We start from the raw sequence: 13,385 nt of genomic DNA, 5'->3' as shown, positions 1-13,385 counted from the left end.
CTGTCTCCTAGAACTCTTGCTCTTCAGCTGAATATAGCCAAAGTTGACTGATAATGTTTATTTTGCAGTTGAATTCTACACATTTAGGGCGAAGTGAGCACGGTCAATTATGGTGAAAATAAGGTAGCGAAAGGAAATTGTTGGCTGTAGTTAATTTGATATTTTTTTAAATATCAAAAGCGAAATATACCAGCCTCTATCCCCTGTAGCAGACGTGCTATTCTCAGGTTAGATTATAAGACTTTTTATAAGTAAAATGGCAGAAAAATAAATAATTGACTTTCTAATAACCTTTTCAGCATGTGTTCTGGCTCATTGTCTTTTCCCCTATACAGAATGTCTTCCCTTCTAATGTATTCATAATTGTTAAAATACTTTGGATGAAGGAAGGCCTACTAATACTGTATATTAATAACAAAGGTTGAAGAGACTTAGTGATAGAATTAATGATAGACATTGAGGGCACATGGGTGAATAATGTAGCCTGGTTGCCAGTCTGTTTCTGCTCTTGCCAACTCCCTTTGGACTTGTCAGGCCAAAGATAACATGTTTGACACTGACAGCAATGGAGTAGACAAGCACAAACTGATCTGTGCCCAGGCTATGAATAATGATAAAGCTAGAAGAGCTGTTCTCATTATAAGCTGCAACAGATGGTTACTCATTTTTTTTCCTGAAATAAATCCAAAATCTGGTCATCTTTAATAAGAAGATGATCCTTTTATTTAACTATGTTCAGCAGCAGGTGTGTGGTGTCACATCCACACATGTGTTTCATTCTGTGTAGATGGACATCGCATAGGCATTGGGGCAACTCCTGCCTGGGCCCCTCTTTCAGGTGGTGTTTCAGCAGGGATTTGGGGTGCTGAGATGGGCAAAATTCATAAAAATACAAAAGACCAAAATATACAAAATACTGTTGCCAAAATATATTTAATTTAAAATATAGAAAATACATTTGCAAGTACCCTCCTTAATTATACTGTACTAAAATACAAGCTCAATATGTAACAATTTCAAGGATTTTACTGAGTTACAGTTCATATAAGGAAATCAGTCAATTGAAATGAATTCATTAGGATCTATGGGTCTATGGATTTCATATGACTGGGCTTAGGTGCAGTCACTTGGGAGCCAGGCCCACCCACTTGGGAGGCCCAGCCAATCAGAACATGTTTTTCCCCACAAAAGGGTTTTTATTACAGACAGGAATACTCTTAAGTTTCATCAGCTGTCCGGGTGGCTTGTCTCAGACGATCCCGCAGGCGAAAAAGCAGGATGTGGAGGTCCTGGGATGGCGTGGTTGCATGTGGTCTGCAGTTGTGAGAACGGTTGGACGTTGTGCCAAATTCTCTAAAACGACATTGGAGGCGGCTTATGGTAGAGAAATTAAATTATCTGACAACAGCTCTGGTGGACATTCCTACAGTCAGCATGCTAATTGCGTGCTCCCTCAAAACTTGAGACATTTGTGGCATTGTGTTGTGTGACAAAACTACACATTTTAGAGTGGTCTTTTATTGTCCCCACCACAAGGTGCACCTGTGCAATGATCATGCTCTTTAATCAGCTTGAAAAAGGAGAAATGCTCACTAACGGGGATGTAAACAAATGTGTGTACAAAATTAGAGAGAAATAAGCTCTTTGTGCGTATGGAGCATTTCTGGGACCTTTTATTTCAGCTCATGATTATAGGACCAACACTTAACATGTGGCATTTATATGTTTGTTTAGTATAGTTATAAAACAAACTGTGACCCTTGGTTAACATGCTATGAACAGTACCAATAGCCCAGACAAATGACACAGTTGTTAGTCCTCATAGCTTTGTGGCCCTCTATTCCAAATTCACTGCATTAGCGTCAGAAATTAGATGCTGTGACCATGAGCGTGATGTTATCTGAGGTGCAAAGGTGTTTGAATGAAAGTCGAGGCACAAGACACCAGTGAGTGTCGTGACAGTGTGGCAATAATAACATAATGTGTTCGCTTTCAAAGTCCAGGTAACTTCCCCCTTTAGGACCAAATTCACTGTATTATCCTCGCTCTGGAAGTTCATCCATGTGCATTAACTTTCTTTCAAGCTTGTGCACTGATCCAGTGCCATAAGACTTACTTTACCAAAAATGTGTAGTATTTTTTGTTGTTTGAAAACACCAAACACAAAAGTAAACTACATGTCCAAAAGTATGCTCGTCAAACATCTCATTCCAAAATCATGGACATTAATATGGAGTTGGTCCCCCCTTTGCTAATATAACAGACACTATTCTTCTGGGAAGGCTTTCCACTAAATGTTGGAACATTGCTGCGCGAACTTGCTTCCATTCAGCCACAAGAGCATTAGTGAGGTCAGGCACTGATGTTGGGCGATTAGGCCTGGCTCGCAGTCAGGGTTCCAATTCATCCCAAAGGTGTTCGATAGGGTTGAGGTCAGGGCTCTGTGCAGGCCAGTCAAGTTCTTCCACACCAATTTTGACAAACCATTGCTGTAGCTACCTCGCTTTTGTGTATGGGAGCACTGTCATGCTGAAACAGGAAAGGGGCTTCCCCAGACTGTTGACACAAAGTTGGAAGCACAGAACTGTCTAAAATGTTGTATGCTGTAGCGTGAAGATTTCCCTTTAATGGAACTAAGGGGCTTAGCCTGAAACGTGAAAAACAAGAGCATTATTCCTCCTCCATCAAACTTTACAGTTAGCACTATGCATTGGGGCAGGTAGCGTTTTCCTGGCATCCGCCAACCTCAGATTAGTCCATCGGACTGCCAGATGTTGAAGCGTGATTCATCATCACTCCAGAGAACGCGTTTCCACTGCTCCAGAGAACAATGGCCCCAAGCTTTAACTCCACTCCAGCCGACGCTTGGCATTGCGCATGTAGCCAACCTTTGCCTTGATGACAGCTTTGCACACTCTTGGAATTCTCTCAACCAGTTTCATGAGGTAGTCACCTGGAATACATTTCAATTAACAGGTGTGCTTTGTTAAAAGTACATTTGTGGAATTTCTTTCCTTGTTAATGCGTTTGAGACAATCAGTTGTGTTGTGACAAGGTAGGGGTGGTATACAGAAGATAGCTCTATTTGGTAAAAGACCAAATCCATATTATGGCAAGAACAGCTCAAATAAGCAAAGAGAAACGACAGTCCATTATTACTTTAAGACATGAAGGTCAGTCAATACGGAACATTTTAAGAACTTTGACATTTTCTTCAAGTGCAGTCGCAAAAACCATCAAGCACTATGATGAAACTGGCTCTCATGAGGACCACTACAGGAATGGAAGACCCAGAGTAACCTCTGCTGCACAGGATATGTTCATTAGAGTTACCAGCCCAAATAAATGCTTCAAAGAGTTCAAGTAACAGACATCAACTTTTCAGAGGAGACTGCATGAATCAGGCCATCATGGTCGAATTGCCTCAAAGAAACCACTTCTAAGAGACTTGCTTGGGCCAAGAAACATGAGCAATGGACATTCGACCGGTGGAAATCTGTCCTTTCGTCCAAATTTGAGATTTTTGGTTGCAACTGCCATGTCTTTGTGAGACGCAGAGTAGGTGAATGGATGATCTCCACATGTGTGGTTCCCACCGTGAAGCATGGAGGAGGAGGTGTAATGGTGTGTGTTTGTGATTTGCTGGTGACTGTCTGTGATCTATTTAAAATTCAAGGCACACTTAACCAGCATGGCTACCATTCTGCAGCAATACGCCATCCCATCTGGTTTGTGACTATCATTTGTTTTTCAACAGGACAATGACCCAAAACACTCCTCCAGCCTGTGTACGGGCTCCTTCAAGACTGTTGTTAAAGCTTTCCTCATGAAGCTGGTTGAGAGAATGCCAAGAGTGTGCAAAGCTTTCATCAAGGCAAAGGGTGGCTGCTTTGAAATATCCCAAATATATTTTGATATGTTTAACACTTTTTTGGAGACTACCTGATTCCATAGGTGTTATTTCATAGTTTTGATGTCTTCACTATTATTCGACAATGTAGAAAATAGTACAAATAAAGAAAAACCCTTGAATGAGTAGGTGTGTCCAAACTTTTGACTGGTACTGTACATGTAACGGATGTTTGGGGGCACGGGTGGACTGGCTGTTGTTGGGGACACTGCTGTAGGTGTACGTAAGGTCGGTGTAGGTGTACATATGGTCGGTGTAGGTGTACGTACGGTCCGTGTAGGTGTACTTACGGTCGGTGTAGGTGTACATACGGTCGGTGTAGGTGTACGTACGGTCTGTGTAGGTGTACGTACGGTCGGTGTAGGTGTCCGTACGGTCGGTGTAGGTGTACGTACGGTCGGTGTACGTACGGTCTGTGTAGGTGTATGTACGGTAGGTGTACGTACGGTCGGTGTACGTACGGTCGGTGTAGGTGTTTGTATGGTCAGTGTAGGTGTACGTACGGTCGGTGTATGTGTATGTACGGTCGGTGTAGGTGTATGTACGGTCGGTGTAGGAGTACGTGCGGTCGGTGTACGTACGGTCGGTGTAGGTGTACGTACGGTCGGTGTAGGTGTATGTACGGTCGGTGTAGGTGTTCGTACGGTCGGTGTAGGTGTTCGTACGGTCGGTGTAGGTGTACGTACGGTCAGTGTAGGTGTACGTACGATCGGTGTAGGTGTACGTACGATCGGTGTAGGTGTACGTACGGTCGGTGTAGGAGTATGTACGGTCGGTGTAGGTGTACGTACGGTCGGTGTAGGAGTACGTACACTTACACTCTCTGTAGCAGCAGTGGGACACGGTTTCTTCATTGTACACTACTGTGCAGCATAATGGCAGTGGTACACTCTGCAGGAGTCTTCGGGGTCAGAGATGGACCTGCCGTTGCTGAAGATAATGCTCTTATTGAATTCATTCTCCACCTTTGGAGCATTGGGGCACTCCGTCGTCCTCTCACAAATCTTTGAGGCGTCATTGAAGGTGCAGTTCCAGCAAGAGTCTCTTGGGTCAGGGAATGAAAGGGGAAAGGGAAAGGGGGATACCTAGTCAGTTGTACAACTCAATGCAATGCAACTGAAATGTGTCGTCCGCATTTAACCCAACCCCTCTGACTGGCCGTTGTTGAGGACCTTGGTTACATTCTCCACAGCAGTGTCCTGGTTGTGTGTAAGGGTCGTTGCACAATGTATAACAGTGTATGTCTTCGCAGAGAGGCGTGCCTCTGTAACACATACAAAACCCACGAGACAGGAAACTGTTCCCCATCCCTGGCTCATATACAGGCGACTTTAAGATATTCAGAGACTTTGTCGCCAGCTGGTTCAGAGAACACAGTAACAGTTAAACTCAGAATGACCAGGATCTTCATCCAAAGGACCTCCATCTCCACAAACAGAGAGTGTCGTAAACAGTCTCCAAGTATAATTTTTGGGTTACTCTTAATTATTATTTGGTGAATTCATTAATAAATGATCGTACAGCATATTAGTCTCTAGATGCATGTATACATCTATTTACATAATCAGATGTACAGCACAAAAAATACATATTTAGCGCGAAAGTCACAATGTTAGACAGTTCACATTTGTCTTGTTTTCTCTCTATTTACATCTTTATATGAAAAATCCAATGAATTTAACAAGTAACCACAATATCTTATCACCAGTAAATTCATCATAGATATTAATTAAATTTGCACGACTCTCACAGATGGACAGCTGCTGCTGCAAAATCACCACGATCCTTATTAATACTGATGCATCTCATTTTTCTCCTCTGCCACATGATCTCACCACCTCCACACGCCTCCCCTACTTCCCCCTCCACCTTCCCTCCCTCCCTCCGTGCTTGTCTCTCGGCCAGTCTGACAGCCGCCAATCAAACACACACAGCCAGCCAGGCGCCTGTGTGCCCCCTGCTCTGTTTGAATGGGTTGATCTCTGATCCCATGTACCTCAGATTGAGACATACTCTCTCTCTCTTTCTTTCCCCACAGTTGGGATGGTACTCTAATAGACCGATGCAGACAACTGGCTTATTCAAAGAGTAGCAGCCGTACAGGGTTTGAGTTATGGTACATCGGACAACCCCATAATAAGCATTAAAAATGTCAACATAGGTACCATGTTAAGAATCAACATGGTCTCATTAGATATGACAAAATAGGGACATTTAAACATTGTAGTTATTCAGAATGTCACCAAGGCTGACATAATATCGCAGTGTTTTCCCCCCCCTTTAAATATATATTTTTTTAAATGTGTGGATGTTGAATCATAGTGGAAAACTGATTGGATTTGCAGAAAGTCATCAACGTAAGGGAATTTAGCTTTTTTTCACTCAATTTTGAACCTAAATCCAATGAAAGGGTGATATTTTTAGTTGATTTCACGTTATGAATGTAAATCAAAACTAGAGGTTGAACTGCAGTCTGTACCCAGTGGGATGTCCTCAAGGCTGACATAATATGTCAGAAATGTATTTAAACATGTATTGTAATAAATGTAGCAATACTGTAATAAATATAGTTAGGTCACTTATTTGTTCTTTTATAGTGTTTGAGTAGAACTATGAATCCTCATATGGTTATTTGTTTGAAACGGTCTGGGTGCGTTTCATATCATACCTGAGATTCACTTATTTCCCCGCTAGCTACCTCTACTATTCTTATTCTTGTATGCCTTAAATAGCACTATACATCACAACTGTCCTCAATTCTTCGAGGAGAATTTGAACAGGATGTCTTTATAATTACAATGCTTACCCAGCGAGAGTTGCTGGCTAGTAATAAACATGCATGGTTGACTCCAACAAATGCCACAGTCCTCAATACGCTCTTGTACTGTAGGCCCAATGAATAACCCTTAACACTCAAGAGTTCGAAAACATTGCATGAATGACTTTCTCTCCTTTGTGTGCTGAGATGTTCTCTACCTTAGAGAAATTGCATTTCAACAACGGGTATGGTCTCCAAACTCAGCCTGTCCAGCTCTGTCAGTCTGAGGCTTGTTCGTGTCAAGAGTGCAAAGCAGAAGAGCTTTAGTGATTCACACTTCCCCCAGTACCTCTATTCTCCACAGACTCTGATCTAGCTCTACAGAAAGCACTACAGGATACATCTTTTCTTATTTACAACAAGAGACAGACAGGCCAATCAGTGGTGAGAAGGACAAGTCTTGTGCTCACGGGGACCTACAAGACAAGTTCTCTGCGTTGCTTATGTGGATATTTCAGTTTTTCTCTGGTAGGTTCTGCTAGACAAATGGGAAGCAAGACGGTCCATTTCTTTCTCAATTGAACATTTAACTTGGTCCATATTACTCTGCTAAAAGGAGACTGGAATTTCCCAAGAAGATTGGCAGTAGCACAGTATCTGCACTGGGAAAATCCTGACCCCTGTACTAACTGTGTCTGTCTTGCTAGTACAGCCTACTAAAACAGTCAGGGCTCAACACTGCCCCGTGAGGCAGATAATGTCACAGCAAAAGGAGGACTAATTGGACAGAGTTGCTATAGTCAGGTTTAGGGCAGGGTCTTTGAATACTAAATTCTACTACAGTTCATTAGCATACTGTTTACGTTTTCCCCTAATGAGCTGATAGTGACCCAGTTCTACATGAACAAATTATCCACAGTAACCGTGCAAGACGACAGGCTTTCTGGCAGGTCTGGAGAAGGTGGGGGGTCGGAAGAAATATGACTATTGGGTTTTTGCAGAGTTGGCTATTTCAGTAGTAAAAATGATTTTTCTGAACTTTTGGGTCAAGTGCCAGAACAAATAAAGTACATATGAGGTGGTGAGAGTGGGGAGGGGGGGGGGAAGCAGAGATAATTAGGATGACAGAGGGGGGAAACGGGGCCAATGCACCGGCCCAGGAGGAGCGAGTGGTGGACTGGCGCCTGTCTAGGTGACTGTGTCTCTGTGTCCGCCCCACTGGAGCCGAGCTCTGTTTGACCAGAAGATTCTCAAAGATAGTGCTGGCGGCTGGTGACACTGGCAAAAACCTCCTACCTCTCCCCCACGCTCACTAATACTCAACCAATTAAACTTGCTGGGTGGATTCCATTGAGGAGTCATTCGTGGTTATATTTGTTGACACTGATGTTCCGGTCACCCAAAGTCAACAAGTGATGGCAAAGAGTTCTCTATATACGAGACAGACTGACGCAGGAGTTTCCACAACATGTTATTTCACTTAATACTTTGGGATGATTTTGGCAATAAGGACCTTTATCTACTTTCCCAGAGTGAGATTAATTGTGGATTAATACCATTTGTATGTCTCCACGTGCAGTTGGAAGTAGATAAAGGGTCTCATTGTAAAACTCCTGAAGTATCCCTTTAAAGAGACAAGTTGGGCAGAGCCAATAAAATACTTAGTGAATAGATTAAAACCTAATAGTATAATGATATAATATCCAACAAGTTGAGCCCTTGAGTGAACATCCAATTAATTATTATTAGGCTATTAACCACTTATCAACTCATCACAGACTCTTTGAGGATGCAAATTAGGCATTCACAGGCTTACAATTTGCAGTATGATTTTGTGTACATGAAATATGATTTACACTGAGTGTACAAAACATTAAGAACACCTGCTCTTCCCATCACTTGTTAAGTCCACTTCAATCAGTGTAGATGAAGGGGAGGAGACAGATTAAAGAAGGATTTTTAAGCCTTAAAACAATTGAGACATGGATTGTGTACATGTGCCATTCAGAGGGGGAATGAGCAAGACAAAAAAGTACCTTTGAACAGGGTATGGTAGTATGTGCCAGGCACACCGGTTTTGTCTCAAGGGCTGCAACGCTGCTGGGTTTTTCATGCTCAACAGTTTCCCGTGTGTATCAAGAATGGTTCAACACCCAAAGGACATCCAGCCAACATGACACAACTGTGAGAAGTATTGGAGTCAACATTGGCCAGGATCCCTGTGAAATGCTTTCGACCACATTGTATAGTCCATTCCCCGATGAATTAGGAAGGTGTTCGTAATGTTTTGTACACTCAGTGTAGCAGCATAGCAGGATATTAAATGTGTCTTCTTTTTTTTCCAACTACAAAATACCTTTATGAAACAATTCAAGTGTGAATCACTATTATATAGCCTGCCTGACCTTGTATTGAAATGTATATTTCATTAGGTCTGATAAACACAACATGATGCGTGTCACATATTATTGTCATATTCCTCTATTCCTAGTAACACTTGCAACACCCTGAATGAAGTGCTCAGTTTGCACCTCTCTTTTCCTTTCTACTCTTTTACTGCTCCTTTTCTTCCAAATGAAGTTTATTCTGTTAGACTGCAGGTTCCTCACATTACACCACATTATACGTCAAATGAAAGCGTTGATAATTACATGTCAAAAGAGGGCTAATTATTCCATTGGAAGGGTTATAATGAAGTCCTTTAGACAGAGGAATAGATACTGTAATGGCTCACTCCCTCATGTGGAGGGATTTCCCAGGTCAGACAAAAGGGCTGTGCAGCCAGCCATGCACTTCCAGTAACTGTTCGTCCATGACTACTGCTGTTGGGTAATTTCCACAATTCTTTCAGATTTCGACAGAGGAAATAAATTATCATCAATTTTCATTTATCCACCCTAAAGGAAAGACAAAAAAAATTATACAATTTCCCATTTTTGAAAACGGGAAAGTGGATTAGGTAATATGTGACGGGAATGCGCTCCATTGTCCAAATGGGGGGTGGGGGCATGATTGCACAATAGTGGCCAAAGTGTGTATAAATACCAGTGCACCGCAGTCTCACCACATGACAGAGAAGTCCCTCATCCGCTGACATCAAAAGGACAATCAATCAACTTTGGACTCGTCTTAGTGCATTGAAAAGTGTGCATTGGAGAGCGCTGCTTTTTGGGAAAATTGAAGAGCTCTGATCTTCATCATAAACTGTCACTTCAATTCCAACTGTTTTCAACAGGGTCACTTTTAAATAGGCTATAAGCTTCCTAACAAAACCGAGAATGAAGGCCTTCAGTGTTGCATTTGCAGTGGTGGTCGTCCTCGCATGTATGTTCATCCTTGAAAGCACCGCTGTTCCTTTCTCCGAGGTATGGCTAATTCTCCAACACTAACCCACTACAAACATGTGTGTATCGATTTTAGAAGTTGGTCATTACTCATTTGTACATAATGTCTTTGCAGGTGCGAACGGAGGAGGTTGGAAGCATTGACAGTCCAGTTGGGGAACATCAACAGCCTGGCAGCGAGTCCATGCATCTGCCGGTACGTTCAATTGAGTGAATGAATTAAGTAATTACCTTTGGCAAATTAACATCTAAGTGGTTGCGTTTCACCCTTGGAATTGAATTAGCCCACGAGCGCTAGTTGTTAACCATTTGATTGTGAGCCATTAGCAAGGGCTTCAGGGCGAGCAGTGTGCAATGTGCTTGTGAAGTGGAGACTTGGACAAAAGTACTTACCATGAGCTTGTTCTCACCTTTTTCATTGTCTTTTCTTGGCCGGGATACAGGAGCACTTCAGGTTCAAGCGTCAGAGCCACCTCTCCCTGTGCCGTTGGTGCTGCAACTGCTGTCACAACAAGGGCTGTGGCTTCTGCTGCAAATTCTGAGGACCTGCCTGCACTAAAACCATCTTATTAACTTATTGCCTTTAATTTCCCCCATATTCTTCTACATTTCCTTTGGACTCTGTGGAGAAGATGCTATCTCATTGATGTCTTTCTCACTGCACAACCTCAGTCTTGTACATAAATGTTTTGTATCATGTTGTATATCTATTGTATAGCCTAATGACGCAGGAAAAAGACATAGCCAATTGAAATAAGTGGGGATTTTTATTTTCTATTGTGTAAATTGTTTTGTACATTTTCTAGTTTGTACATGTTTGCAATATTTTCTTTCTAAGATGTTGTTTTTGTAGCTATGATAATGATTTGTTAAATGATTTCTTACAGTGACACTTTAAATAATATATAAATAAACACATTATTTGAATAACAAACATGGTTGTTTCTGAATTATGAATCTGCTATAGATGTGTACCCTGTGGCTAAATGTTCAGGCCTGACAGCCAGAGGCGTATTCAAATTAGTCGCGTCTGGGAATGGAATCCACAGTGCCTTCAGAAAGTATTCACACCTCTTGACTTTTTCCACATTTGTTGTGTTACAGCTTGAATTTAAAATTGATTAAGTTGAGATTTTGTGTCACTGGCCTACATAATGTCGAAGTGGAATTATGTTTTTAGAAATGTTTACAAATGAATCAAAAAACAAAAAGCTGAAATGTCTTGAAGTAATAAGTATTCAACCCTTTTGTTATGGTAAGCCTAAATAAATGCAGTAGTAAAAATGTGCTTAACAAGTCACACAATAAGTTGCATGGGCTCACTCTCTGTGCAATAATAGTGTTTAAAAAACCCGAAAGTCGATGTCCGAGCCCCAACGGAAATCCAAGCACAGGACAAAAAATGGCATAATAAAATCCCCATAAAAATCTGTCATGCATCTCCATCCACTAAATCCACCGATGTCGCACTTCCACATCTGTGGTGTAAGGTGACAGAGCTATAGCAGAGTTTGTCAGATCATGAGACTTCCTGAAAATTGGTCTTCTTACAAAATCCTCTGTTGAGAAAACTTTGGCCTTCAAACTATTATGGAAAGATGAGACTCTCACAAACATGATGGTTTTCTCCATTTTTTCTGGGAAAGCTAGTTTGCCAACTAGTCTGCCAACTAGTCTGCCAACTTCTGTCTGTAGCTTCTGAACCATTTAGGCTAAAATGACTCCTCCATGGAAGGTGAGACTCTAACAAACACGTACATGTTGGTTGTTTTGCGCTAGGACGCCCACAGGCCTCACGGGACTCGTCTGAAGGTCCCCAGGTACTAGGATGCCCACAGGCCTCACGGGACTCGTCTGAAGGTCCCCAGGTACTAGTTGAAAAAATGAATGGAAGTACTATATATATGGAAATTGTTTAGTGCAAAAATAAGGGGTTAACTACATGTACAAATATATACAGTTGAAGTCGGAAGTTTACATACATTTAGGTTGGAGCCATTAAAACTCGTTTTTCAACCTCTCCCCAAATTTCTTGTTAACAAACTATAGTTTTGGCAAGTCGGTTAGGACATGGACTTTGTGCATAACACAAGTCATTTTTCCAACAATTGTTTACAGACAGATTATTTCACTTATAATTCACTGTATCACAATTTCAGTGGGTCAGAAGTTTACATACACTAAGTTGACTGTGCCTTTAAACAGCTTGGAAAATTCCAGAAAATTATGTCATGGCTTTAGAAGTTTCTGATAGGCTAATTGACATCATTTGAGTCAATTGGAGGTGTACCTGTGGATGTATTTCAAGGCCTACCTTCAAACTCAGTGCCTCTTTGCTTGACATCATGGGAAAATCAAAAGAAATCAGCCAAGACCTCAGAAACATAATTGTAGACCTCCACAAGCCTGGTTCATCCTTGGGAGCAATTTCCAAATGCCTGAAGGTACCACATTCATTTGAACAAACAACAGTACGCAAGTATAAACACCATGGGACCACGCAGCCGTCATAACGCTCAGGAAGGACACACATTCTGTCTCCTAGAGATGAATGTACTTTGGTGTGAAAAGTGCAAATCAATCCCAGAACAACAGCAAAGGACCTTGTGAAGATGCTGGAGGAAACAGCTACAAAAGTATCTATATCCACAGTAAAACGAGTCCTATATCGACATAACCTGAAAGGCCGCTCAGAAAGGAAGAAGCCACTGCTCCAAAACAGCCATAAAAAAGCCAGACTACGGTTTGCAACTGCACATGGGGACATAGATGGTACTTTTTGGAGAAATGCCCTCTGGTCTGATGAATCAAAAATAGAACTGTTTGGCCATAATGACCATCGTTATTTTTTGGGGGAAAAGGAGAAGGTTTGCAAGCCGAAGAACACCATCCCAACCGTGAAGCACGGGGGTGGCAGCATCATGTTGTGGGGGTGCTTTGCTGCAAGAGGGACTGGTGCACTTCACAAAATAGATGGCATCATGAGGAGGACAATGATGTGGATATATTGAAGCAGCATCTCAAAACGTCGGTCAGGAAGTTAAAGCTTGGTCACAAATTGGTCTTCCAAATGGACAATGACCCTAAGCATACTTCCAAAGCTGTGGCAAAATGGCTTAAGGACAACAAAGTCAAGGTATTGGAGTGGCCATCACAAAGCCCTGACCTCAATCCTATAGAAAATTTGTGGGCAGAACGGAAAAAGCATGTGCGAGCAAGGAGGCCTACAAACCTGACTCAATTACACCAGCTCTGTCAAGAGGAATAGGCCAAAAATCACCCAACTTATTGTGGGAAGCTTGTGGAAGGCTACCCAAAACCTTTGACCCAAGTTAAACAATTTAAAGGCAATGCTGCCAAATACTAATTGAGT

General features: G+C 41.9%; 1 protein-coding gene across 1 annotated transcript; it reads left to right on the top strand.

The window, feature by feature from the left end:
* The first annotated feature begins 9,719 nt into the window (after nt 1-9,719).
* On the top strand, nt 9,720-10,946 carry LOC109902129 (hepcidin). Its single transcript, XM_020498237.2, has 3 exons — nt 9,720-10,033; nt 10,128-10,208; nt 10,456-10,946. Exons 1-3 carry the CDS (start codon nt 9,947-9,949, stop codon nt 10,552-10,554), a joined length of 267 nt encoding a protein of 88 aa, XP_020353826.1. The 5' UTR covers nt 9,720-9,946; the 3' UTR covers nt 10,555-10,946.
* Nucleotides 10,947-13,385: the final 2,439 nt, after the last annotated feature.

The sequence above is a fragment of the Oncorhynchus kisutch genome, linkage group LG13 (genome assembly GCF_002021735.2).
Source record: "Oncorhynchus kisutch isolate 150728-3 linkage group LG13, Okis_V2, whole genome shotgun sequence".
Lineage (NCBI taxonomy): Eukaryota > Metazoa > Chordata > Actinopteri > Salmoniformes > Salmonidae > Oncorhynchus > Oncorhynchus kisutch.
Note: the sequence above shows the minus strand (reverse complement) of the source record. Positions and strands in the feature narration are given on the sequence as shown.